This window comes from Capra hircus, chromosome 7 (genome assembly GCF_001704415.2).
Source record: "Capra hircus breed San Clemente chromosome 7, ASM170441v1, whole genome shotgun sequence".
Classification (NCBI taxonomy): Eukaryota; Metazoa; Chordata; class Mammalia; order Artiodactyla; family Bovidae; genus Capra; species Capra hircus.
In genome coordinates, this window is record NC_030814.1 from 100,974,449 (window position 1) to 101,002,155 (window position 27,707).

The 27,707-nt window shown below is 59.5% G+C and overlaps 1 protein-coding gene across 7 annotated transcripts; it reads right to left on the reverse strand.

The window, feature by feature from the left end:
- On the reverse strand, positions 845-27,446 carry WIZ (widely interspaced zinc finger motifs). 7 transcript variants are annotated; one of them, XM_018051309.1, is made up of 13 exons: positions 27,307-27,446; positions 25,638-25,901; positions 20,566-20,638; positions 16,534-18,701; positions 15,121-15,444; positions 10,284-10,454; positions 8,899-9,402; positions 7,447-7,845; positions 6,324-6,875; positions 4,672-5,199; positions 4,059-4,478; positions 3,596-3,791; positions 860-2,590 (listed from the first exon to the last, which is right to left on the reverse strand). In XM_018051309.1, exons 2-13 carry the CDS (start codon positions 25,840-25,842, stop codon positions 2,431-2,433), a joined length of 5,700 nt encoding a protein of 1,899 aa, XP_017906798.1. In that variant the 5' UTR covers positions 25,843-25,901; positions 27,307-27,446; the 3' UTR covers positions 860-2,430. The 7 variants fall into 7 exon arrangements, with proteins under 7 accessions (XP_017906804.1, XP_017906798.1, XP_017906799.1 ...); XM_018051310.1 differs by lacking the exon at positions 10,284-10,454 and having other exon boundaries at positions 1,433-2,590; XM_018051311.1 differs by lacking the exon at positions 7,447-7,845 and having other exon boundaries at positions 1,433-2,590.

Consider the following 27,707-nt stretch of genomic DNA (forward strand, 5'->3'; position numbering starts at 1 on the left):
AAGAACAGCATTCAACCCTTTCAAGGGCTGGCCCTTATCATGGCACCACTGTAGGTGGTGCAGGATCTCCTACTTTCTAAGTTCTTGTATCAGTTCAGTTCAGTCACTAGTTTGAACTTTTTCTTTACATCCAGTTTACATCGCTTTTTAAAACTAACGTATTAGTTTTTTAAAAAAAAAAAGTTATAAAAAGCTGAAAGAGGTGGTGCCTTTGGGTCAGGTCTCATTCTGAGAGGCTCTGCTGCTGCTGCTGCTAAGTCACTTCAGTCATGTTCGACTCTGTGCGACCCCATAGACAGCAGCCCATCAGCCTGCCCTGTCCCTGGGACTCTCCAGGCAAGAACACTGGAGTGGGTTGCCATTTTCTTCTCCAATGCATGAAAGTGAAAAGTGAAAGTGAAGTCGCTCAGCCGTGTCCGACTCTTCGTGACCCCATGGACTACAGCCTACCAGGCTCCTGCGTCCATGGGATTTTCCAAGCAACAGTACTGGAGTGGGATGCCATCGCCTTCTCCGAGTGAGGCTCTACCAGCTTTCAAATTCTCACGCATGCCCAGCCGCAGCATTGGTTAGACATGAGTAGTAGAGGCCCTCCTCCGGCAGGCAAGATATGTATCCTGATCTCATAGAAGCAGAAATGCCAAGTGTGCAGGCCAAGACCACCCTTGGGGAGGGGGGGTGCGTACTGTGAGTCCCCCCTTCCCAGTCAGGGGCACGGTTGGGGGCCCAGGAGAATGGGGTTGGGGTAGAAGCCTCTGCCCCAGGAGGTCATTCCCACTTTCCAGCCCCTGGCTGTTTTAAGTGAAAATAATGAGCTAAAAAATCACATGCAATAAACAAGAAGGAGCAGCCAACAAAATCTCTTAAAATCTCAGAAACGTTCAATAAACATTTGCAGAATGAGAAAATAAATAACAACGAAAAGGAGCCAGCAGCTCTTTTCCCCCTTGTGTTAGCTGGGTTCAGGGTGTGTGTGTATCTCCCCACACAGGTCACATGTCTTGAAGGCAGGGCAGTCCCAGCGGCTGTGCACTTCACCCTCCCCCCTAGTGAAGGTCCCCTCACCCTCAATGGACAGCTCCTGCCCTCAGAGAGCCCTTCAGGCCTCAGTCACGGCTCAATCCTGGCTCCCTTCCCAGACCAGCTGCCCAGAGCTCTGGTTCTGCTCCTTGGCTCACAGGAGCTGCCGCACCAGCTGGCCAGAGGCCCACCCGCTGCCCCTCCCCCGACCACCAGCCCTGCCATGGAAGGCCAGCAGCTGGGAACTCGGGCTCATCCCCAGACAGGGCTGGTGGGCTTGGCGGCCAACAGGAAAACCCAGGGCTTCCAGGGCCTTTTGGCGGAGGTGGCTTGATCCCAGCCCTGGCTGCCAGACAGACAATGCCAGCCTGTCCACTCGACAGAAAAACACAACGCTGGCTGCCTGCCCCGGGGTGTTTCCAGAAGAGAAATTTAATCTAATTTACATACTTCTAGGTACATCGATAACCAAAATGTGGCCACTGAAAAAAGTTAAAAGGGCAATCGGCTCCCGGTTTCTAGCTGGCCCAGGACTGCAAAATAAAAAGATCCACGTTCCTTATTCTCTACACAAAACGCGTTTTTAAAAAAGTGAAAGGTCTAGGGAGCTATACATAGAAAGCAACAGTGAAAAGGGGGGGGGGGTGAGGGTGGGGAAGGAGAGTCCCACCCCCACCCCCTCCCAGGCCCCAGAGCCCCCGAGACTCTGGGGGGGCCTTGACAGGGCAGGAGGCAGCTGTCAGCTCTGAGCTCTTCCTGGCTGGGAAGGCCCCTCTTGCAAGGGATGACGGGGAGGCGGCCAACAAGGATTTCCGTGGCATTGTGGGCTCAGGCGGGGGGCTCCCAGGCCCTGGCAGAGGGCCACAGAGGGAGTGTGCCTTCTCCTGAGCAAGCACCGTGGCGTGATGTGGTAGTCGTTCAACTCGGGAACTGGAGGGCTGGGGCCGATTCCCGGGTCTCACGAGGTCCGTGAGTGCGTGCGTGCGTGTGTGAGAAGATATTCACAGGGGCAGGGGCAAGAGGGAACCAGGACAGGGGTCCTTGGGGTCTTTGCAAGTGGCCACAGATGGCAAAAAGAGCCCGCCTGGCTGCTGGATGTGGGAGAACGCTGGTCTTCCTCCCTTGTGAACTGACTGGCTGCCGCCAGACACCTGGCCGCTGCCACTGCTGAACCAAATGGGCAGGTGGGTGTGGACTGGAGGAGGGTGCCCTGTGTGTGGCCCCAGAGTCCTCGGGCTAGGGGAAGGGTGGCTAGCTGGCTTCCGGTGCCCCGGCTGTAGTGTGCCCGGCCCGTGAAAGGTGCCGGTTTGAGGTTTTGGCTTGCTCCTTTGGAAACAGAAAAGAAAGAGGGAGGAAAGGAGAAAAAGGGGAGAAAGGTGGCGTTGAGAGGGGGTCTGGAATGCTTTTGTGTTAGGGTGCCTCTGCTGCCGCTGTCTGTGCCTGTGGGGCCTGAGGCTCCTCCGGCGGGGGGTCCGCTTTGGAGAAATTCATCTCTAGGATGTGCCGCTGTAAGTGCCGCACCCACTCCTCCTGGATGGAGAGGGGCCCCTGGAATTCCACCTCACAGAACCTAGGGGGGCGCAGGGAACAGAGAGAGGAAGATGTGGCCATTGCAGTAAGGAGAGGCAGAACCATAGCCCTGGCCGCACCCTGAGCATCAGGCACACCTGCTGCTCCTCACTGTGAACAAAGCAGGCCCAGGATGTGGGGGAAGGGGGACCCGAAGTTAGGTGTCCTCCTACCTACAGCTACCTCTATGCACCACGGGGTCGTGCTAGGGCCCCCTGGAGAGACCCCCCCCTATGCTCAGGGCAGTCTGCCAGCTCAGGTGCTGGGTACGGGTCACTGAGCTTCCCAAACACCTCTGCCAGGTGACTGAAGCATGTGCTCTGAGGCGGAGAGGGACCCCAGGGAAGCAAACGCAACCCTGCCAGGCCCCAGGAGAGAAGGATGGGAGCCAGGGAAAGGGGGGTTGGGTACCAACTCCCACCCACCTGACTCACGCTCCCAATTCACCCACTCATCACCCTCTCAGCCTCAAATCCAGAACCAAAGCTCGTGGTTCTGAGTCCTGGGTTTGAATCCTACTTCTGACTTGACCTGTGTAGCCTGAGGCAGGCACATTGCATCCCAGACTCTCTTTCCTGGACACTGATGGATGCATGGACTTTGCTAACAATGAACTAAGACCTATTTTTTTTCTCCTTAATCCAGCAAACACTCGCCAACTGCTTACTATGTGACAGGTACAGTTTGAGTGTTTTGTAACTACACAACTTTTAATCCTGACAACAAATCTATTTGGTGGGTCTGTTATCAATCCCGTTTTATAGGTGGGATTATTGAGGTATGGAGCAGGAAACTCTTGCTCACGGTCACTAAACTGTGTGTCAGAGCCAGCAACTGAACCCAGGTCTTGCAGGTTATAAAGCTCAAGGGCCCGAGCCTGCGGGGTACCGCTGTCTGTGTGGAGCCCCTCCCCTGGGTCCAGCCACACCCCAGTCTGGCCCAGAGGCTCTGGAGGCCCAGCCCTGGGCGGGCAGTCTCCTCCCTCCCCCAGGGGAGGGCTGCATACCTGCACTTGAGGGTGTAGATGTTGCCCACGAACTTGACGAGTGATGTCTGGGGCGGCCGGGGCACCAGGGCGGGGACTGGCCGGACCCGGGGCGGAGGCTGCCGCACCTCCTCCAGCTTCTGGTGCAGGTCATTGGCCTCCTCGCTGCCCCGGGCCGAAGAGGCATCTGGAGGGCGGGCTTGTCGGCGCTCAAATTCTGAGGTGGAGAAAAGTGGGGAGAGGGACGGGAGATGAGCCGGACGGCAAGGCCCCTGAAGAGGTTCCTGCCTTTAGCGAGTGAGGGGCAGATGCTGCGGGAATTTTGAGTCAGGATGGCTGGTGAATGGAAACCTCCTGGACTGCGGGACAGGTGGGATGGAGGGTGGATGACTGAACAGGAGGGTGGCTGGGAAAGTGACCTGAGGGGAGATGCATGGCAGAGGACCCGGGGGGCAGCTCGCGACCCTCCTCCACCAGCACTCACTGTTGATGTTCTGACGCTGGTGCTCCTCGGCCTTCACGGTGCCTGGCGGGCTGGCCGCCAGAGGCCGCTCACCACTGTCGGCTGCCCGGCCAGCCTCGGGCCCTGGTTCACCCCCAGCGCTGCGGCCCACCACAGCTAGACCCCCGGGGGCCAGCCCCAGGGGCGGCCGCTTGTCGCCATCGCGGCCGTGGCCAGCACTGCGAAACTTCTTAGTGAAGGGACGGCCGCTCTGGATGTAGCTGCGGTAGGCGCCTGCCTTCTGGGGCCGGTGCTTGATCCACTCACTCAGTGTCTCGATGGGTGAGCCGTTCACGCACCACTCGGTCACGCCGAACTGCCGCAGGTGCGCCCGGGCGTGACTGGCCAAAGCCTTGCGGTTTTCGAAGTAAAGGCCACACAGCTCGCAGCAGGCCTCAGTGGCTGCAGGCAGAGGGGGTGCTGCTGAGCCCCAGCCCCGAGGGAGAAGGGGTACCCAGAAGGCACTGCCCAGGTCGGGAGTCAGTCCCGCCTCCCACGGGCGCCTTGACCCCCACTGGGGCTGAGCGACACGGCACTGCCCAGCCCGACAGGCCCTGGCAGATGCCCTCCCTGGACCCTGCCGCCCACTGCTTACAGGAGTGGGAGGTCTTCTCATGGAGGGTCTTTGCCTTGAAGGGCAGTTCAGTCTGGATGTAGGTCTTGGCCTTGACCTCTGCTGGGAGGAGGCGGTCCTCCTGCAGGGGCCGCTTGGCTGCCACGGAGCCCAGGTAGCCGGTGGCTGCATGCTTGGTGCCAGTAATGGGTGCCAGGGTGAGCTCGCGGGGAATCTGGGCTGGCCCAGCTCCGGGTTTGCCTGGCCGGCCAGCCATCGGTGCCAGGGGCAAGGGGGCCTGCATGGGCCCAGGGGCCACTGTGGGGGGCCCGTCCTCGGTCAAGGCAGGGGCCAGGTCTCCGGCTGGTGGCTCCTTCTTGATGAGGCATGGCTTGGATTTCTTCTTGAGGATCTCCCGCAGCGTGTCAATGGGTGAGCCGTTGACAGACCACTCGGTCACGCCCATCTGCCGCAGGTGTGAGCGTGCGTGGCTTGACAGGCCCTTGCGGTTCTCGAAGAACTCGCCGCAGAACTCACAGCGGATGTCACGCACCGGCTCTGCCCGGGATGCTGCAGTGGGTCAGGGTAGGGGGAGGAGAGGGAGGCGGCGGCTGTTGGCAGGAAGCCTCCAAGCTCAAGGTCAGTGTTAAGTGCCCCGCTGCCCATCCATGCAGTCCCAGACCTGAATGGACCCGCTCCCTCATCTGCCTCCAGAGGCCCCTGAGTACATGATCCAGCCCTTCTGCTGCTCCTGTCACCTCAAATGCTAGCTGGCTTCACGATGAATCCCTGACACTGTAATGGATTGAGGGGCAAGCACTCCCTGGATCCTGGACTCAGCTGCAAGCTTGGCTGTGACTCCCTGTGTGAAGCTGGGAGTCTCAGTTTCCTCCTCTGCAAAATGGGAGATGGAAACCACCTCTCTTGTGTTCCCGGGGTCTAAAGCAGGAGCAATTCAAAACATGTGGTTTACAGCGGTCGTGGAACGCATGTGAGCACTAAGGCAGAGGCCTGGGCCCTCCTTACCTGCTCGGCACACAGCAGCTCAACCAACTGGAGCAGAATGAACAGTGACAGTTCGAGAGGGGAGCACTCTTGCTTGCTGTAATAGGGATGTTACAACTACTGCATACACGGAGCTTTGTTTCAGCGTTAAAGCTAAGTGCTTTACACCACTTCGGAAAACTGTAGAGCTGGGAGCATGAGCATCTCCATCTTCCAAAAGAGGAAACTGTCCAAAGTCACGTAGTTAGACTCTGGAGCAGCTGAGACCTTAACCTGAACTCCAAATGCCAAGTGCTTAGTGACCGGGAATATCAGAAAGACACCCATTTCCAGCACTTACACTCCTGCCCATGGCAGACGTCACTGATTGATCCCTACAAGCGGGTTTTTTTTCCCCTTGAAGTCTGGATGGTAGCCACTACCAATCAATCAAAGACGGCAGAGAGAATCTCTTTACCACTGCCTAATGACACAATTCTGCCTCCCTCACAGGAATGAAGAATCATCAAGAAGCAGCTCACTCAGATGGGGGTCTGCATAGCAGGAACTCTCGGCTAGCCCCTTGTTCTCTGGACCTGTGTACTACTTCCTTTTCCATTTCAACCCTGGGTGTTCCAGGTACCCCCGAGGCAAGTGAGGGGAAGACCCCTCTACCTGTTCTCCCTGTCCTGCCCCAGGGTCACACTTACACAGGTTCAAGGGGGTCATGTCTTCCCGAGGTGCCACCCAGGGACCCTCGGATGGGTGTGGTTCCCCATGAAGGGCCCCCGGCAGCATCTCCCGCTTGATCTCCACCCTCATTTGTTCAGGCTTCAGCTTCTTGGGCAGGGAGGGTGAGGAGAGGCCTGGGAACATCTTCCGGGCCGTGGGAGGAGGAGAAACAGTTGGTGAGTGGCCCAGGGGGCTGCCTGGTGGCGGCGGCAACTTCTTGGCCAGGGGTGAGAGGTGAAGGTCCGCGGGGCTGCGGGCTTCCAGTGAGCTGCCAGGACCTCCGCTGCTCACCACCTTGGCCAGAGCTTTGGGGCTAGGCCCTGATGGGTTGGGGGGTCCGCCAGGCCGGGACTGGGTCCGTCTCTTGAGGATCTCCCGCAGCGTGTCGATGGGTGAACCGTTGACGTACCACTCGGTTACGCCCATCTGACGCAGGTGCGAGCGGGCATGGCTCGACAGGCCCTTGCGGTTCTCGAAGAACTCTCCGCAGAACTCACAGCGGATGTCGCGTGCCGGCTCCGGGCCCGAGGCTGCAGCGGGAGAGAGGGGCGGTTAGCTTCACCAGCACTGTTAGCATCATCACCTGCGGGTCTCCTGGTCGGCTGGGCATGGACAGCAGCATGTCCAGGGGCTGGGGTGGTGACGGAGGGTAAGTGCAAGGGAGGGAGCTGAGGAGCGGGCGGGGGCTGGGGGCAGACACCCGGCAGGAGCGCAGGGAGGCTCTAGAGAGAGCCTGCGGGCGCTGGGTCCTGGTGGAAAAAGGACAGAACCAAGACGCCACAGCTCTGAGGGTCCCAACCGGGATGGGGGCAGGAAGCGGTAGCCCTGCCATCCGGACCAGGGGCAACCATGGGCACCTTCTATACCAAGAGGCAGCACCCCACCCTTGGCTCTCATTCTGAGGGAAGGTCAAAGGCCGAGAGAGAAGGCCTAGCAGCCAATGGCCAGCAAGATTTCTGGGCAGAACTGGGCCACTGCTAAGGGCCCCTGTCCACTCCTGGCCTCAGCAGGGAAGGAGGAGGGACAGGGCTGTGACTCCCCACCCTGGGAGGGGCTCCAGGGCCCGCAGGGAGGACGGGGGCAGCTGAAGCGAGAACCTACAGAGGTTGAGAGGAGACGGCTCCACATCAGAGGCCCAGAAAATGCCAGCGGCTGCGGCGGCCGGGAGGTCCTGCTTCCCCCAGGGGCTGGCCGTACCCTTGGCCTTCAGCTTGGCCCTCTTGGCCGGCGGTGGGGGGGGGAGCAAGGAGAGGGCCGCAGGAGCGGGAGGAGGCCGCCCCAGCAGGGCCAGGGCGCCCCGCCCGAGTGGGAGGCGGATCTGGACGCCGGCCCTCCGGATGAGCCCGTGGAGCACGTCTATGGGGGATCCCTTGGCATCCGGGTCGCTGACGCCCAGGTGGCGCAGGTGGGCGCGGGCGTGGCTGGACAGGCCCCTGCGGGTCTCAAACCAGGCACCGCACAGCTGGCAGTCCAGCTCTCTGCCCCCGTCACTATCTAAAGCTGCGGAGACAAAACACAGGGGGGCGGTTCACGGCCGCCACCTCGGCCGGCCCTCCGGGACTGAGGCGGGAAGGCCTGGTGTGAGTCTCGGTGGCCCAGGCTGGTGGGAGTCCAAGACTCATTGCTGTGGATTTATGAGGTTTGGGGCAACAGAAAGTCATGTTCCTTGCCTACGCCTTTGGCGTCAAGCTGCGTGTACAGAGCTTACGGCTACGGAGAGTGGGGTAGAGAGGCAGTGGCCCAGTTCTAATGGCACAATCTGAGGCTTCCAGGCCCCCTTCCCAGGTAGCTCAGCCAGGGAAGCTGTGCAGGATGGGCTGGAGGTGACAAAGCAGGGGCACACTGGCTGCCAGGCATCACACAACCAAGGGCACACCTGCTCAGACCCTTGCTCCTGGAAGCACAGAAGACCATGGAAGCAGCTTCATTGGAACATGAGGTGCAACTGGGGTGCCCTGTTGGGCAGGGGCCAGACCCTAGGCTCACTCTCAGACCCTGAGGCCCACAAATGTGCGGGGAGGTCTGAATTCCTAAGAGATGGCCTTTGTTAAGTCTGCTCACCACACCTGGGAGTTGCTTCCCAAGCCCTTCTTTGCCATGCCCACAGGCAGCCCAAGAGGTACTGTTCCAGCCCTGGGCACGGAGGTACCTCTGCAAAGGACACCAGGAACAAGAGGATGTGAAGACAGGGCCAAGCACGGGGCCACCTGGCTAGTGGACCACCTGTTTACCTGCAGGACCCCAGGTGCCCCATGGGATCCCTAGCTACCTTCACTGCCCCAACTCTCAGGCCCAGCGAAGGTCAAAAGCAGCCCTAAGGGGCAAGGATGACCCTGGAGCCCCTGGCAGGTTTAGTAGCTACCGCCAGACTTCCAGGGGAAGAACGGCGAAGTGAAACGGGAGACAGGTAATATGCCCAACCGGAGACACAACACGCTCTGACCCAGCCGACCCAGGACACGCAGGCGCTAGGGTCCCCACTGCATCCACCCCGAGCCCCATGACCCGGCCTGAGGCCCCGCCCTTCCCTCGGCTCCCAGGACCCGCACTCACTGAGGTTCAGGGGCCCCTCATCTTCAGACTGGGGCCACTGGGCCTTTGGAGAGGCTGGTCGGGGGCTCAGAGACAGCTGGGGGCTCTTGTCCTCAGGATTCTTATGGGTAGGGGAGCCCGCCAGGGCCAGCGATGCCTTCTTGAGGAGTGGGGAGTTGGGCGGGTGGGCCAGGCCCTTAGCTGAGAAGCCGGGAGGTGACTTGATGGCCTTGTTGACAGCAGGGGCATCGAGGGGCTTGGCCAGCGCGAGCAGGCCAGGTCGTGGGGCCCCAGCGACTATCTCCTTCGGCGAGCTGGACTTCTTCGTCAGGCTTGGGGGCAGCCCGAGGGGTGTGTCAGGCAGGCCCTTCTGCTTCACAAGCTCGTAGAGGAGGTCAATGGGGGCACCGCTGCTCTCCGACTCGGCCACCCCCAGCTGCCGCAGGTGGGAGCGCGCGTGGCTGGACAGGCCCTTGCGTGTCTCAAAGCAGGCACCGCAGACCTCGCAGGTGGTCAGGCTCTGGGCTGGAGGATGAGACCGAGGCCGGGAGAGCTGTCTGTCAGGCTGCACAGGCTCTGCCCTCCCGCTGTTCCTCCCCGTTAGGTCCTGTTCACGCAGGCTCCTGGCTTCTGTCAACCCCTCCCACACTTAAAATGACCCTAATGAGGCAGGATTTAGTCTGTTCAGTTTTCAAATATAGGAAACTGAGTCTCAGAGAGAGGGGGAGGAAAAGTTGTGCCCAAAGGCACACAGCGGGAGGCAGAGCCCTTGGTGGTCCAGCCAGTGACATTCTGTTCACATTTCTAATGTACCAGGGTGTCCTGGCAACAGGTTTTCATACAGACGCTGACCTGCTAGACACACACTTTAAAGAGTAGCTTAACTCGTGCCCCAGATGCTAGGCTGGGGGCCTCCGCCATGGTCTCCGTGGGGCCCTGTCTGCACACTTTTCTGCAGAGCCCTCATCTCTACTTCTCTGCCCTGCTGTCCCACAAAGGCAGTGTCTGTTTTGCATCTCTCACATCCCAAGGGTCCAGCACAGTGCCTGCCATTACTGAGTAACGACCTGAGAATCAACAGACGGACACGGCAGTTTCATGGAGAAGATCAGATAGCTACCAACAATCAAAGTCAGCAAATGAACTGGGTCTGGGGGGTGCGCTCCTGATGACCGTGCCCACTGCCTCTCTGGATGCCCCTCCCCTGACCAGGGCTCAAGGCCAAGCATGCCTGTGGCAGCAAAAACTCAAGAGAGAAGACAGCCGGGGGTCTCCTTAGTACCATGAGATGCCAGAGAGAAAGCTGTGGCTAACCTAGGGCCTCCCCCCACATTAACCCTCTAGCCCAAGAGCTCCCTGAGAGCGTGACCAGCCTGGCCAGCACCCTCGTCACCTGCGCCACTCACCCTTGAGGTCCGGCAGCTCTTGCTTGCTACCATGAGGAACCTCTGCAGCCATTTTGCTGCTCAGCCGATTGGCCACCTGCTCCAGGGGCCCAGGGACAGGCAGGCTCTTCTTGGGAAGCGGGGGGGAGCCCAAGTCCATGGCCACCATTGCGTTTTCCTCAGAACCCAGGCCTGTGAGGTTGGGAAGACAGGCTCAGCCCAGGTAAGGTGTGGGCTGTCTACCCCTGTGAGGACGGAGGGCCAGGGGCGTAGGGCTGGTGGTGGTGGGAGCCTTCTTCCTCATCCTTGGTGCCTGCTCTCACTCTGGGACGCAGCTCACCCCATGAAAGCTGAGGCTCCATCCACAACCCCGAGCTCCGATACGACGCAGGGATGTCGAGGCCGCCAACTGACAGCACAGACTAGGAACGGCTTCCACCTACCACAGCACAGACAGGTCACCGGGCGCAGTGCTAATCTCAGAGAAAATCTCTCTCCGGGCAGAGAGGTCTCTGGGCTCCTCTCTGCGGAGCGGAGCATCTCTCAGTCATGGGGGGACGGGTAGGTGGCAGTCAGAAGGGGGATTCGGAAAGAAAAAGCCAGGGTCAGAGGCCACAGAGGCAGGCAGCACAGGACTGGAAGGGACGCTCCCTAAGACTTGTGGGGAATCTCCACCAGGCAAGACAACTGGGAGCCCTAGGTTGGTCTTCTTATCTCAAGCTAAGCCCAAGGAAAGGGTACAGGTAAGAACTGTGAGCCTGGAACAGGCCAAGTCCTGACTGGAGACAGTGAGGATGGGAATCACTGAACTTTCTCAGAAGTTTCTGAGGCCTCCATCAGACTGCAAAGCTTAGCTCTGGGTAAGACGTACATGAGGACAGAGAATCAAAGGTGAGTTTTCATGGCCTAATTTTTTGGAGAAAGGGGACTGAGAGGCCTGTTGAGTCCGAGTTTTAGCGTTCAGAGCACAGAGAGAGGTCAGAATGAAGGAATGGTGTGTCAGATGGGGCTCTGGAGGTGCTCCGTGTTGTGAGCAGCGGGAGGGGGAGGAGGGACGGACAGGTAGGTCCCAGGCTCAGTCCGAGTCCTACAGAGGCAAGGAGAAAGGAAGCTGGGGTTCGGCGGGGGTGGGCGCCTGGGACGCCGAGGACTTTGTCAAAGTCTCCGGGTGGAGTGGGCGCATCTGTCAGTCGGGGCAGCGACCGTGTCAAGGCTGAAGTGACTTGGAGTCGGTTTCCGCGCCGGAGGAACAGAGGCTGCGGTGAGAGGCAAACCACGGGCTCCAAGGAGCTCAGCGCCTATCTGTCAGATGGGGTGAGGGTTCCGCAAAGTGGCGGCGGAGAGTGTTTCTGAAGCTTGGGACTCTGCGAGCCGCGACAGGAGGCCCAGGGTCCCCGCGACTGGAGCGCTTGGGGGGAGGGGAAGTCCCGGAGACTGGACGGCGGGTGTCTGGGGCGGCGGCTGCGGCAGGGGGCGGGCGGGACGCCAATTCTGCCCTCCCCGCACCCTCCCCGGCGCGGGCTCTTACCCGGCGCGGGCGCGGGCCCGGGCCCCGGCTCCGGCTCGGCCTTGGGCCCGTCCCGCGGCGGCGGCGGCGGCGGCGGCGGGGGTGGGGGCGGCGGCGGCGGCGCGGGAAGAGCCGCGGGGCCCGGGCTCGGGGGGCCCGGCGGGGGCGCCCCCGCGGGCGCGCGCTCACGGGCGCCCCCCGCGCGCGGCCCCGCCGCCGCCTTGCTCTCCGCTTTTGTCACTCGGCACTGGGCGGTGGAGGCGGCCATCTTGGCTCCGGCGCACGCGGGGCGGCCGCCCCAGGCGAGAGCAGCCGAACGCCGACTGCCGCCGCCGCGGAGCCTGCTCCGCTCCGCCCCACCCCTCGGGGAGCGCCCAGGGCGGCCAATCGAGCGCCGAGCACCGCGAACGAATCCCTTGTCCCCGCCCGACCAGAGGAGAGCTCGCGCACTCACGCACGCAGTGCTACTAGCGGCTGCTAATTGCTGCCCTAGCCGGGTCTCAATGGCCCGAGACATTCTCCCCGTACCCTAGACATCTGTAAGACTACGATGGGAATCCTCCGGCCACATGCATTCGCCTTAACAGCATCCAGGCTCCTAGAGCCCGACGGGAGGACCTAGGACCTGCCCGGGGACACTGATTCATTCCCTTCCTTGGAAGTCTCCCCTCTGGGTCAGGAATCCTGGAAGACACTTGATCCCCAAACCAGGAGGATCCCCCAACATCATGCTGGCATCCAGCTGTCCCCTGACGGCGCTGTCTGGCAAGCCTACTGAACTCCACATAAGGCCGGCAACCTTCTTCTCCCTCCCCCAAACTAAACGGATTGCCCCCAGCTGTTATTTGACAGCTGGGTGGGACCAGCATCTGACCACTGCCCCGCCCCCAACTTGGAGTCCGCTCCCTACCGCCCACTTAGGGAGGCACGGGAGATCCTCCGAAGGATGGCCGCTTCTCGTGGTTGGTGCCCAGACCTGGCCCTACTGTTGGGCATCGTTCCTCAAGGCTTCTAGGATCTTCCCAACCACTCCTTAACACCCTAACCCCCAACATATTCAGCGAAAGACTGATCATACCGCTCACCCCCCAAGGACAGGGCCAGTGCGGTAGCAGGCTGACTCCTTTGTCCCAGTGACATGGTCAGCTTCCTCAGCACTAACTGGGGGCTGGTACATTGTTCTTCTGGTAGAAATGGAACCTGGCTGCTGGTTGCATGTTGTCAGCCCCTGGGTGCCTGAACTGGGTACCAAGTAAAGAGTGTAAGCCTGACATTCAGGACTCAGTCAGAGAAAGAAGGGGCCAAGGTTGGAGCCTATAAACTGCTTCCTGTCCCCCCCTTCCCCCCTCCCCGACTCCCACCCACAACTAGCCATCTTCAGAGCAACCGCACCTCCCAGCCACCACTGAGACACCAGGAAACCTAGCCAGGCATATGAGCTGATTGCCTAGGGGATAGCTTTCACAGAGGCAAGAAGCCTGAAGTCACGGCCCCACTCCGCCTCTCCCTTCAATGTGACCTCAACTAACCACTATCCTCTCTCTGGGCCTCAAATCTCTTCCTTGTCCAAGGAGGGGAGGGGGCTTCAACAGCCACACTCTTCCCTTTGCAGACCCTCAAATGTCCTTCAGTCTCGTGGATGGATCCAGCAAAGGCAGAGTACAGATCTAGGGGTGTGCATGTATGTGTGCGCACACGCGTGCATGCACACGCTAAGTCAGTGTGTGTGTGTGCGTGCGCGCGTGTGCACGCGTGTGCTAAGTCACTACAGTCGTGTCTGACTCTTTGAGACCCTATGGACTGTAGCCTGTCAGGCTCCTCTGTCCACGGGAATCTCCAGGCAAGAATTCTAGAGTGGGTTGCCCTGCCCTTCTCCGGGGGATCTTCTTGACCCAGGGATTGAACCCACATCTTTTATATCTCCTGCATTGGCAGATGGGTGCTTTACCGCTAGCACCACTTGGGAAGCCCAGGACCCTGAAAACTCCAGGCAGGAGAAACAGAAGGAACCCTTGGGCCCAAGCAGCCCCTGGACAATTCCCCTGTCCAGGTACCTTCTCCAATCCTCAGAGCCTACTTTCTCCTCACTGCTGAGGTTTTTCTCCTGTGAGGTTCAGGAAAGACTCCCACAAAGTCAGGCTTTGCAAGGCTGAGTCCTTCATATTTCCACTTCCTCCACGGAGTCCTGCCCCAGGCTCCTTCACCAAAATATTACTTCTGGATCATCCCAAGCCTCTGACGTCACCACCTAATGTGCTGTTCAGAAGTCTAGCTGTGCTGCTTTGCGGCTGTGGCAGAGCGGGTGACCCACAGTCTCCTTATCCAAAAGACAGGAACACAGAAACCCTCAGCTCCATGGAACTCTTGTAAGGTGTAAGTGAGGTGAAACCTTGGGACACAGCAAGCACTCACTTAAGAGAGGGGTTATCAGTGCTGCTGGACACATCGCATGCCTATGTGCTCAGCTGCTCACTCCTGTCTGATTCTTTGCGATCCCATAGATTATAGCCCACCAGGCTCCTCTCTCCACAGGATCATCCCACCAAGAATACGAGAATGGTTGTCGTTTTCTCCTCCAAAGGATCTTCCTGACCCAAGGATCGAACCCGCGTCCCTGTGGCTCCTGCATTGGCAGGCGGATTCTTTACCACTGAGCCATCTGGGAAGCCCAGATGGACACTGTAGGCACCACTGAAAATCTAGAACGTAAACTCTAGAGCTACACTGTCCACTTGGATCACCACTAACCTTGTACTAACTGCCTTTGACGCAACAGCCGTATGTAGGCAGTGGTGGTGACCCTGTAGGACAGTGTGAGTCTCTAGAGAACATTTCTGTTGTCTCAGGAAGTTCCACCAGACAGTGCTGCTCTAGGTAAAAGACATCATTAAGATCAAGGATTCTGAAGCTTATGCTTTCTGGGCTTTCAAACCCCAGCTCCACATGCTTTCAGCTGTATGACCTTGGGCATATTAATGAAGATCTCTGAGCCTCAGTTTCCGAATCGGTAAAATGGGGATAATAACACCTGCCTTTATGAGGATATAAATGAGTTCATATTTGTTAAAGGCTTAGAAGAATATCTGGCTCCTAGTCAAGAGATCAGTAACCTTCTGTTAAAACCACTGTCAGGCAGGGCAGGGAGGAACTGGACCTGGACAGAGCCCTGGCCCAGCCACTGAGTAAAATAGAAAGGACCCCTAAGTGGCAGGACAGTAGTCAACCTACTTGGTAAAGTGACTTGAAAACACTTGTAGGAAAGCAGAGTGGCGGCCCACCTCCCACTCCTCCATCCCTCCAGGCCCCTGGGAAGGGTCAGGGCTCTAGCCTGCCTGCCCCCTTTCCCCTTACCATCTCCGTAGGCTGGCCCAGGGTCCTCAGCCCAGGTGGGTGGGAAGGGCACTGTAAGAGGTAAGCGGGGCCGGCGGGAGGTCAGGAAGCCACTAGGCGGCACCCCAGCTTCACGGCACAGGGGGCTGGGGGGCCGCTCAGCAGCCGAGGTGGCCAGCAGCTCTTGCAGGATGTTGATGGGCGAGACGGTGAGCTCCCAGTTGGTGATGCCAAAGTCACGCAGGTGGGCCCGGGCGTGGCTGGAGAGGCCAGCCCGAGTGTCAAAGCCGGCCCCGCAGAAGTCACAGCGCATCAGGCTGAAGGTGCCCGGGTCGAAGTTAGCCACTGCGGAGAGAGAGAGAGGACATGGACTGCCTGAGTGGGAGGCGGGGGGGCTGTTATTCTACATCCTCCGCTCTCCCCGTTCCCAGGGCCGCTCCCCAGTGGATCACACACCCTGTGCTGGTTCTCACCCTGGATGCCTCCCTTGCCCTTTGTTGTACATGCTCCTGCCTGCATCTGCTCACTTCAAGAAACTTTCTGTTCCTGGCCTTCTATTGTCTCCCTTCACACAGCTCAAAGCATCAGGGACCTCACCCCCAGAAATACTTCTCCAGGATAGCTTTGCAGTCATTTGGACAAGTGTTTGATTAATACCCTTCTTTCCTCTAGAGCTCATGTCTGTATCACCCCAGTGTTATCAATGAAACCTTGGCTGAATGAAGCAACAGATCAATGGGAGGGATGCCTTCCTCTGGGAATCTGCTCAGATCCCCCAGACAGAGTTGGGGATCTTCTCTGGGCTTCCCCAAACCCCTCCCTGAGCTGCCCCATCACAGCCCAGGCCCCTTAACATTGTAACTGCCTAGTTTTGTGGCAGTTGGTCCCCTGCCCGTTCCTCGCAGTGCACATACACACACACACTCTCAAACACCATACCAGCCCCTCCCCATGTAGGCTCCATGTCTGCCAGTATCGGAACTCCCCAGGGCACTCATGTGGAGACAGACCTCTGGAATCAGAACCTTGGTGCCTGGGAATCAGCATACCTCACAGGCAGCCCCAGGGGTTCTGAAGTCAGCCAGGGTCCCACCATGCCTCTGGGACTGTGCAGTCCAGAAGGGCAGGGACTCCTGTTCTGTTCATTGTGGTGACCTCACTCAGTAAAGATTTGTCGAATGAAGGATTCAGTGATATTTTCTGCGTGGGGCTGAGGAGCCCACACTCCAGCTACTGGAAGGTTCAGACAGTTGGGATGTCCCCACATCTCCTCTGATGCAGTGACCTTGGCCCCAGTTCCCTGCCTTCACCTTGCTGGGCACTACAGGAGGCTTTAGATTGAGGGTTTGTTGGTTCAGGACTCAGCTGCCCAGCTGTGCGTCTCCCCGGCCTTGGCCTCGGAGGGAGGTGGGTGCTGGAGTGGAGCCACCCTACCTTTTTTCTTCTTCTTTTGGAAAGAGAACCTGCGCTCGATGGCCTTCACCTCCTCAGCGGAGATGAAATGCCGCACGTTGTAGCTGACACCCACGCGGTTCAGGTGGCCCCGCACGTGGTTGGCCAAGCCGATGCCATTGTGGAAGCGGTCAGGGCAATAGGGGCACTTCCGCTCCTCAGGCTTCAGTGCCACCCCTGGGTCCCCATCCAGGAATGGGTCCAGCCCCAGAGGGCCACCCAGTGGCGTGTCCAGGAGCAGGAAGTCCAGGGGGTGGGCGCCCCCCAGCCCCAGCTCCTCAGGCTGGAGCCTTGGGGGGGCCCTGGCTGCCGCAGCCATGACTTGCGGCCCAAGCTTCGCCACCAGCACTACAGGCACCATCCCGCAGAGCTGCTGCTGCTGTGCCCTCGAGGCCACCGCGGTCTGCAGGGCTTCTCGGAATGTCCGCTTCAGCTCCAGGGCTGGCTGTGGGATGAGGCTGGGGCTGGCTGGCGGCGCAAAGACCCTGTTTTCGGGGGGAAAGTCCATTTCTGAGGCCAGCAGTAATTCCTCCTCCTCCTCCTCCTCCTCCTCCTCCTCGTCTTCTTCACTCCATGGGTGCCTCTGGTCCTCCAGGTGGCCCGGGAGCCCCTGATGTTGGACAACACTCTTGTTTCTGCTGGCCTGTAAGGAGTAGGCGGCGGATGCTAGTGGCGAGGGGAAGGCTGGCCTTCCCAGGGGCCTCTGGCTCGAGCAGTGTGGGAGTGGCTTTGACAGTGGGAAATCCCTCGTGCCCAGCTGCTGGCAGCCTGGGCCAAAGGCCAGGCTGGGGTCGTATCCAGCAGGATTCTCCTGCCACGTGGGGGCCAAGAGCGGCTCAGCTTTGCCAAAGTAATCGGCGGCCTCAGAGAATTGGGTGTAGGCGTCCTGGCTGGTGCCGGGCTGGCTGGCAGGGCCCTCCTCCTCAAAAGCCTCACCATCCTCCTCTTCCCAGTGGGGATGGGCGTGCACCAGCCTCACATGCTCCCTGAGTAGGCTCTCACTGGGCGCGGGGAAGCCACAGAAAACACAGGCGCTGAGGCCCGAGGGGTCTCCGTAGGGCTGGTAGGCTAGGGAGGTGGCGTCGGGGCCTGGGCTGCCTGCCCCGCTGCTGCCCCCGAAGGGCTCCTGGGCCGCTGGGCCCCGTGGCTCCTGTGCGTGCAGCTTGGCATGCTGCATGAAGGCCTTGGAGGAATTGGTGCCAAAGACGCATCTGGGGCACTGCAGCCGTGCCTCCCGGCCCATGTCACCTGGGACCTGCTTTAGCTTCTGGATCTCCTCAATGATCTTCTCCCGGGAGGCCTGGTGCAGCTGGCGGTGCCGCTCAAGGGCACTGGGGTCGGCGAATGCCCAGCCACACTCGCCACAGGCCAGCGGGGCCAGCTCAGCCGGCAGCTCCTGGCCCGGGGCTCGGCGGTGCTGGCTCATGTGCTCCAGGAGGTGTTCCTTCTGCCTGAAGTAGATGCTGCACTCGACGCACGGAAACACAGCTGGCTCCTCGTCTTCGTCCTCGTCGGGGCTGGCTGCTCCCTCGGCCACCTCCTCCAGGAGCTCACACAAGTAGGGCCTTGTCCGGACGGAGGACAGCAGCGGCTGCAGCCGCTCCACAGATGCCTCTGAGTTCACCGTCCAGGTCTGCGTGGCCACCTCTGAGGCGGACCGGGGCAGGCTCCACTCGGATGGCTGGGTCAGGCCCTCCAGGCCTGCCAGGTGCTCTCTGGTGCCCACCACCGGCCCATCCAATGTCTTCGTGGTATCATCTACGGGCACGAGCACTGTCCTGAAGGAGGTGAGGGGTGGTGGCTGGGGAGGCAAGTCCATGTCCAGCCCTGCGTCCTGGAGCGGGACCACCTCATCTGCGTCTTGCAGCCAGTCGAACCTGGGGCGACCCCGGGGGACCTTCTCAAATACCTTTGATTCCCTCTGGTGGTGGTACAAGAACCTTCTGGAGCCCTCCAGCTCAGCATGGGGCTTCACGGTTCTCATGATGATGGAGTCCTCGAACCTCTGCTCAGATGGGAGGTCCTCTACAGCCTCCTGAATCAGGGGCCGCTCCCAGGGCCCCCGGCCATCCAGGGGGTCTGGGTAGTGGCCCAGGGGATGGGGTGAGGGGGAGCCCGGTTGGAAGTCCAGGCTGCCTTCATCCCAGCAGCTGCAAGGAAGGGCCAATGGGGACAGGTTAGCCACAGGCCTTGGTTTCCTTTTCTTGGGCAAGGGACGGTGAGGGGATGGGGGTGGTTCCCAGGCGGTCTGAGAGAGGTTCCAGAGAACTCAACCCGTGGGGACTGAGGTGGGGAGTGTGGGGGTGTCAGTTGGGAGGTCGGGGGAGTATGTGTGGACCCTTCCAGAGCAGTTGGGTCACATGCAAGATCCGGCTCGCAGGTCTCATGCCTGTGTATGGAACCCAGCCCTGCTGCACCGTGGTGGACGGGGGCAGGGGCGGAGTGTGCAGAGGCCACCGCGGGGATCACAAGGAATGTCTCCACGTCTGGTGGCACAGTCAACTCTCATCTGTCCCCTGGGAGGGTCCTAGATGACCCCCATTTTGGTTACGCTGCAGGCTGCTTTTTTTTGGTCTTGGTCCTCCCCAAATTGGAGTGATTTGTGCATTGAGTTTCCTCTTTCCAGCAAATTTGGTAAAACGCGGCAACAGGAAACATTCATGAGAATGCACTTTCCTCCCTGCGTCTCCCATCTTGGAAGGAGGGCAGAGTCAGGCCCTGCGCAGCCTGTGGCTCTGGTGACCCTGACCTCCTCTGAGGGGCAACGGGAGGCGCGGCAACCTCACTGAGCCTCAGTTTGCCAGCCCTAAAAATGGGGACAAGTCCCGAGAACCAAGAGCTTCTGTGCCTGTATGCAGTGACTGAGGGAGTTTTCTCACACCATAATCAAAGAATACTTAACATGCTGCAGGTGCTTATTTAAATGATGGCAACCACAAGCTTTCAAATGGGAACCCTGACCCCGTGAAGTGCAGGGTGAATGTGACGCAACTCAGTGCTGGGAAACGCTTCACTTGGCCTGAAGCCCAGCTCCCAGTAGGCCCACAACCAATGTGGGTTCTTATTATGACTGTTTCTGATCGATTTCTCTCATTTTCAAGATCTGGCCTCCACGAGCAGCTATGAATCACACCCATGGAACAGATGTGGAGATGGGTTCCACTGCGAGGCTGAGCAGAAATCATGGGGTTATCTCCATGTTAATGGGCCCACTCCCCCCAGGGCTATGGCAAAGATTTAGTGGGGTAAAGTCCCACACTGAGAGCACAGTATACAGAAAGCGCTAAATAACTGAGCTATTATTAATCCCAATATGGACACTGTTATACATTAGCGCCTGCCCATCCATTTAATAGGGGGCTTCCCTGGTGGCTCAGATGGTAAAGAATCTGCCTGCAGTGCGGGAGATCCAGGTTGATCCATGAGTCGGGAAGGTCCCCTGGAGAAAGGAATGGCTACGCACTCCAGTATTCTTGCCTGGAGAATCCCATGGACAGAGGAGCCTGGCGAGCTGCAGGCCATGGGGTTGCAGAGTCGAACACGACTGAGCGACTAACAGTTTCACTTTCAAGCCATTTAATAAAAGGTTGCTGCCATCAGCACTGCTGTTGATTCCTGCTCCGACGCTACATCCCTCTGGTCTTTGAGGTGAGGTTGTGAGATGCGCTACAAGGACTCCATTTACAGATGAGGAAACTGAGACTCAGAGAGGCCGAACCCTATTCTAAGGGTCACCTGGCAGAGACAGGACTCCGAGGGTCCAACCTCCAGGCTCCTGGCCTTCTGGCCCTGCTCCCGGCAGGGATAATGAGAGTTGACTGTCTGTGTTCATCCCAGCCCTCCCACCACCCCCTGCGAGCGCCCAGGGGCTTGCCTGAGGGGAGCCACCTCCTCCTGCCTGGTGTCCTGATTCCCTCCTGACCCCATCTCACTCCTGGGGGCTTCTCTTTGGCCTAGGTATGTCCTGCTCGCCCCCCTGCCCTCCCTGAGGTCAGGGCCAGCGTGGCAACTCACCAGCTGCTGATCCGATGGGTGGCGGAGGTGGCACGGGGAAGGGCTTCGCTGAGGCCAGGGTGGGGCTGCCCATCTGCAACAGAGAGGGGAGACCCTGAGGGGCTGGGGTCCCCCCGGCTGGAGCCCTTCACAGCACCCCAGCTCCGGGAGCCCAACCGGGCACCTTGGAAGGGCCCAGCTGGCTCCCCACCCCTCTCCCCTGAGAGGCCTCTGGCCTCTGTACTTCTGAGCCCCAAAGGGGTTTCTCTGGAGGGGTCCTCTTGGCTTTCCTAGGGGACCACCAGGGCTTGCTGCCTTCAGTTTTCCTCTCTTTGTCCCCCACCTGGCAGCCAGGGTGATCTTTTTTTTTTTTTTAAAGTCACACCCTGGTAAAACTTGCCTGGCTTCTCACCATACCTCCAATAAAAGCCAGATTCCCAACTACCACCTGCAGGGCCCTGTGAGGTCAGACCTTTGTGGGTCTTTCCAGCTTTTCTGCCTTCTCCTCCTCACCCCTCTCTCACTCTGCCCAGACAGCTCATGAAACTTCAAGCCCACCTCACTCTTTGGCCTCGGGGCCTTTGCACTGGCTATTCCCTCTGCCTGGAGAACCCTTCCCTGGCCACCTGTTAAAGTGAGCCCCAGTGATTTCCTCGCTCGTTGCCTTCTTTCTTTTCTTTCCTTAGCACTCTCTGAAATTGCCAGGGTCCTCCGCTGGCACGTAAGCCACCCACCCCCACTCCAGGGGCCTCGCTCACTGCAGCATCTCAGTGCCTGGCACATGGCAGGTACTCAACCAACAGCTGCCAGATGAAGAGGAGCCCTTGAGCCTGAGCTGCAGAGGGCCCCTCCCTGCCTCCTGCCTCCCAGACCCCCTTTCAGGCCTACCACTTAGAATCACATCCCTCCTAGGAACCCTCACACAGATAGAGCCAACTCTCCATTATCCGCCTGTGGAGCCAATGCCTGGAGTGACCACAGGAATCCTGGCCTGCGCCTCCTCTGCCTGCCACGCCCGCCTGATGCAGGCAAGCATGCCAGTCAGGGCACAGGCCAATTGCCAGGGCCAAGGTTAACATACTGGGAGATCTTGCGCCCCATCCAGAGCCCAACAGATGCAATTGCTGGATCAACTTCAATTTGAGGATGGTCCAGAAAGAGGGCTAAGCGCCGGGGTTGGTATGGATACTTTTCCCAATCCCTACTCTCCAATTTGCCCAGGAGATTGAGAGCTGACTGTCAGGGGTCAAAGAATTCAGAGCTGATGAGGGTGGCGGGTAGGGGTCAGCAGGCTGTGATCACGGCCACAGGGGTCTTTCTGTGGAGCTTGAGAGAAGGCGCATGACTGGCACGTGGCCTCCAGGAGGTGAGAGTGTGATGGGGATACAGGATTCTGCATCCCTTGGAACAGTTTCTCAAACGTGGTGCTGCTCACTTGAGGGGCCGAATTATTCTCTGGGGTGGGGGGCATCCTGTGCATTGTGGGATCTTCAGTAGCACCCCCGGCCTCCACCCACCAGGAGCCACCCCCACCCTTGAACCTGCAGTCATGACAACCAAAATTGTCTTCAGACGTGGCCACAGTGTCCCCTGGGGGCAGAAACTCCTTCCTTTGAGCAGCTCTGTGGTAGACGGATGGGGAGCAGGGCCAGGTCAGGGTTGAGCCCGGATGCAAGGGTCAGGGGAGTGCTGGAGAGGGTTCAAGGCTTGGGGAATGAAGGCCTGGACCAGCTAAGGGAGTAAGACCCCAAGAAGTGTGTCTCTTGAGAACACAACAGTCCCAGACGTGAGCTTCTTGGGAGAGGCCAGCCAGTTCACGCAAGTCTGAGGGTCCAGATGTCCTGATTCTGAGATTCTGGGACCCCAAGCTCCTGAGATTCCAAGTGTCCCAGATTCAATGGTTCTGCGATTGCCGTTGTCTAAGAATTCCACGAGCCAGGGGGCCGTATTGGCCTCTTTGTTTGAGCGGCTCCAGTGAAGCACCTATTTTTAGGTGCTTTGGAGGAAGCAGACCAAGCAGGGTCCCGTATTCAAGACTGTTGGGGGAACTGGGGGCTCATCTGGTGGCTTCCACCACTGGGAGGGGGTCCAGAAGTCCCTATGGGTCAGACAAGGCACTCTGGATGCAGCCCCCAGTGATGCCGTGCCGAGGGGTCCTCGTTGGCTCCTGCCATCTGGGGTCCCCGAGAGGGTCTGAAAGTGAGCAACTGAAAATGAGAAGGGTGTCCATGAGCAGCTTGAAGCCCAAGCCAGGCAGCTTGGCAAAGTGGCCAAGAGTCTAGACATCAGAGTCAGACAGATCCAGTTCAAGGCCAAGCGGGAGACTGAAGGGCATGCCTTTCTCACTCCAAGCCTGTTTCTTCCTCGATATAAGGGGCCTGAGGCGGGCGCCAAGGAAGATCACAGAGTAAATGCTCAATCAAGAGAGTCGGCGGTGGGGGGAGGAGGGGGGATGGTTTGCCAGGTTGGGGTTCAGACACCCCCCAAGTCGGAAGGTGGAGGCTTGACCGTGAACCTCAGGCCCACTCACTCCACACTCTGGGACCCCATGAGGGCAGAAAGGGTGCATTGTTTGTCCCTTAGCTCCCTGGTCCCAATGCCAGGCATGCACCAGACTCTTCAGAAATCCATACAGACCATCCCAGCCCCCCAGGCTTCAGGTGCACCCAGCCAACCAGAGAAGCCAAGCATTGGGTGAGGGGCTGCAGGTGAGGCCAAGGCCAACAGCTATAATGAAGGACAGAAGAGGCAGTGGGTTCATCCATGTCTAGGTGGAGGAGTTTGGAGGTAGCCCATCCAGGGGTGCTCTTGAGAGACTCCCAGGACTAGGTGGGGATGAGGGAGGGCCCAGGCTTCAGCATGGAATGGCAGCCTCAGAGGCTGTTCCTATTTATAGGCATCACAAGACTCCTAGGGCAGGTGCCTAGGGAAGGCGGGGTGGAACGGGCTAAGAGGGCAGTGGGGCAGACACTCTGTGTGAAGCCCAGATCCTTCTCCACCTTACAGGCCATGACCCTACCCCAAGTCAAGCCCTCGCCCCATGCCCCAGATGCTCAGCTGTACCATTAGGAGTAGACCTGTCCCCCGTCAGCAACCACAACCCCCCTCCTCCCCAGGCACGTGCCCTGGACCCTGGTGGACTCCCCAAGGGGAGTGAGCACACACCTACCCACCTACCTACTTGCTCCCTCTCTCCAGACTTGCAATTCTTCTTTTTCTTTTTTGGCCACACCATGTGGCACGTGGGAATCTTAGTTCCCTGGACCAGGAGTCGAATCCACACCCTCTGCAGTGGAAGCATGGAGTCTGAACCACTGGACCAGCAGGGAAGTCCTCAGACCTAGAACTTCTGCCAGGTAGAGCAGAATGCCCAGTTCCTCGGAGTCAGATCAAAGAGGGCCCTCGGCCCCAAAGTCCGTTCCCCAGGACTCCCACAGAGTCACAGTTCTGGACCTGCCCTGGTCAGCGGCATGACCTGGGACATGGTCTTGCCTCTCTTTGGGCCTTGGTTCCTAACAGTTTGGGGGAGGGTATGGTTCTTTGAACAGGGTCTTGCCCTCTCGTGCTCCTGCATGACACCTTTGGGTACCACTAGTCACCTCTACACCGCTGCATGTGTGGAGCCCCCTGTCTGGATGTCCCCTGCCCCCTGCCTGACTCACAGTGCCTCAGCCAGGACTCTGGGATGTCCCCCCATGGCCACTCCCCATTGCAACCTCTGCAACTATGTCTTAACAGCTGGTGGCTGGTCTGTCAGTCTGTCTGACCCCAGATGGCAGGGTCCAGCGGGGGCGTAGGTGGAGTGTACGCTTGGTCCCTGGCTGCGCACCAGTGTCCAGCCCCAAGGAGGTTAGCATGCTCTGTAAGTAACTGAGCTTCATGAGCCTCACTAAGGTGAGCTGGAGCAGGTCAAGGATGCCCTGACATAGGGTGGTGGTGAAGTATGCGGGCTGTCAAACCAGGTTACTGCCTGGCTGCGGGCCCTTGGGAAATTGACTTGACACTTCAGGATCTGAGTTTCCCCATCTCTAACACTGGATAATAATGACCAAGGTTACCCCACACAGTTCTTTTGAGAATGACAGGAGATGATCACATAAAGGGCTTGGCATGTAGGAGACCCATGATCAGGTGCTTGGACATTCCTAGAAACCATGGCTTTTAGAGCAGGCCAAGGAGATGAAGGGAGACACAGAGTACATCAGCCTATACCGCACCCACCACTCTTTAGCTACACCAGGCTCCTGCCTGGCCCTTGACTACACCAGGCTTCTCCTTACCATAGGGCCTCTGCACCTGCTGTTTCAAATTCCACCCCTTCAGGGAGGTTTTCCCAGGTTCCCCCAGGCATGATCCTGGCACTCTGTTTAATACCCTCACAGGACCTGTCACTACCTGCCCGTATGTTATTTGTATAATTGCTTGTTGTCTGTCTCCCCGACTAGAACGTCAGGTCCCTGAGGGCAGGGACTCTTGTCGCTTTTGCTTACAGCTGTATCCCCAGCAGCTAGAACGGAGCCTGGCACATGATAGTTGCTGAGTATTTACTAAAGGAATGACAAGTCTTTAGGTGGGGATGGTGCAAGGTCCCCTTTTGTTGGGAAACAGAGGCATAAAGGGATGGCTGTCATCCCCGACTACCCAGTCTCTCCCCGGCCACTAGGGGGCATAAGCTGTTTGGGCCCCTGGCTCAGAAGGGACTCACCAAGACCAAGCAGCAAGATGGAACTGGAATAGACTGACCGGAATGGGGGCATGCCTGGAGAACAAGTGGGTTCAGGGAGGGGAGCTCAGGGGTGCTAAGCTGAACATCTGGACCCCATTAGTATGCTCAAAGAAGGAAGGCAGGCAGACTTGAGTCAAGTCCCAGCTCCTTGCTCTCCACTGGGGCGGGCCTTGGTCAGGTCATTAGATCCCCAGACCTCTGTTTTCACAACTGTAAAATGGGCAACTAAGCAGAAGGCAAAGGCTCTGAACCCAGGTAGACTCAGAATCCCAACTCAGCCCCTGATGGGCTCGGGGACTCGGCCCTCGCTGAGCCTTGGGGACCTGGCTGGATGTTCCCATCAGGGCCACAGGGCCCACCCTCTTACCAGAAATGCCACCTCTGCCATCCAGAATGTCTCGAGGGCCCTCCTTGGTGACAGGTAGGTAATGGGTAGACCGGAAGATGCAACCTTCCCCCTCAGCAACCTCGGCCCCACCTTCGATGTCCTCTCTTGGCGCTGGGCCAGGCAGTCTCTCGGGGCCTCGAGGACGATCTGGGGCGGCCAGGCCGCCTGCCAGGGGCCCATCCATAGATGCTCTCTGCTTGGCTCCACTCAGCTGCTGGCCCGGCTCAGTGAGGCATTGTAGGTCTGGTGGGGGTAGAGAGACAGGTGCTCAGGGGAGGCTGGAAAGGGATTCTGCCTCAATTTCTGCTTCCTCGAAGCCCCTGTCCTCACCCTTGTGGCTTGGTGCCTCAGTTTACCCCCCAAGCACAGATGAGCAAGTCCATAGTGCTGAGGCCCTATCCCTACCCATTGATCTCAATGGTCTCTAATCTCAGCACACCTCGGCTTTCGTCCACAGCTCCTCTCTTTGCACTGCCTCAGTTTCCCCCACTTTACAGCATTCACGCTCAGACACCTTGCTTTCTTGAAGCATTAAACCTATTACTTCTCCTAGATGCCTCCCTTCATTCATTCATGGTTGCACTTTTCCCAGTTGTGAACTCACTTCCATGCACATGTATATCCTATGCACGTGCCTCAGCACTGCTACACTCTGATCTCATACACTGTCTCAAGTCCCCCCATCATTACCCCTGCACTTTTCTCACTCCTGTTGCCCGGATCAGTTACCCCTCACTTTTCCCACACTCCAACCTTCCGTCCACACACAACCTTAGGGTTCTCCAGCATTAACCCTTTCACCCTCACACTCAGCCGCAAGTGACCCCAACCTTCACCCTCTTGCTTCACCCCAACGTTACCCCTCATGCATACCCTGCCTGGGTTCCTCCATCCCACCCTCCCAAGATCTCTCCAGTCTGCGGGCAAAAGGGAAGGATGGAGCTCCTGGTCCAGAAATGAGGACCCTGGGGAGGCCATGGGGGGTGGGGGCTGTCTTCTCTACCTATAAATACCTTCAAGGTAACGGCGGAAAGTGAAGGGCAGGAATGAGGCGCCCTCCCCAGGGAGATGGTAGGGAGGCCGATCCCAGGCAACCGGGGCGGGGCCGGGGCTCCAGGCCTGGCTGCAGGCGCTGCCCTCGAGGGCCTGGGGGCTCCCAGGGGGCCTATCCGTGGACTGGCCGTTGTGGTGGGGGTCCCTGCCCAGGCCCCGAGGAACCACCTGCGGGTGCCCACCGGGTGGGCACTGCCCGCGGGGAACGGGCGGGACCGCAACTTCGGAGCACTTTGGCAGCGTGGGGAAGGGGGTTCCCTCCTGGACGCCCCCGGGGGTCGCAGGGGTGGTGGCGGCGCCGCGCCAGCACACCCCTCGGGGCGCCAGGGTCCACGCGATGCGCCCTCCGCCCGTGCACCTCGGGGCGGGAGACCCCGCGGGACGCGCCGAGGTTGGGTGGGGGACACCTGCCCCAAGACCCCCGCTCCTCCCCCCAACCTGTGCGGCCCCGCCCCCGACCAGGCCCCGCCCCTACAGGCCCCGCCCCCGCCCCCCGCCCCGGGGGGTCCCGCCTGGCCCGGCCCGGCCCGGGCCTCCCCCTCCCCGTGCCGGCTCCGCCCCGCCCGCGGGCTCCCCAGGCCGGGCCGGGCCTCACCGGGGAGGCGGCGCCGCCGGCTGGGTGCCGGGGCTCGGCGCTCCCTTCTTTGGTGCGGCCGTCGCTGCCGCTACCGCCCTTGCGGCTCCCGGTGCCGGTGCCGCGGCCTCCGCAGCCGCCGCCGCCTCCACCGCTCGGGGGACATTGTCCCTTTAAATCGCTCCCCCCGCCGCCCCGCCCCCCCGGCGCGCCGCCGTGACCTCAGCGCGACAGCCCCGCCGCGCCGCCATGATGGGGAGGTCTGGGGCGCCCCCCCGCGCCACCCCGGTGGGGGGGCAGCCAGCAGGCGCGCCGCCATTTTGGGAGTGGCCAGAAGGGTGACCCTTAAAGGGCCCGCGCGACCTGAGAGTCCAGGGAGAGGCTCTGTTACCATGACAACACTCTTGTCCTCTTGTCCCCAA

Excerpts from the sequence above, each read along its gene's own strand:
- WIZ (XM_018051309.1), bottom strand. The coding sequence starts at position 25,842 with ATGGATGGGCCCCTGGCAGGCGGCCTGGCCGCCCCAGATCGTCCTCGA. Across the intron at positions 10,455-15,120 it reads TGGGCCAGCCTACGGAGATG|GCCTGGGTTCTGAGGAAAAC; the intron begins GTAAGGGGAAAG and ends CCAACCTCACAG. Across the intron at positions 9,403-10,283 it reads AGAGCTGCCGGACCTCAAGG|CCCAGAGCCTGACCACCTGC; the intron begins GTGAGTGGCGCA and ends CTCATCCTCCAG.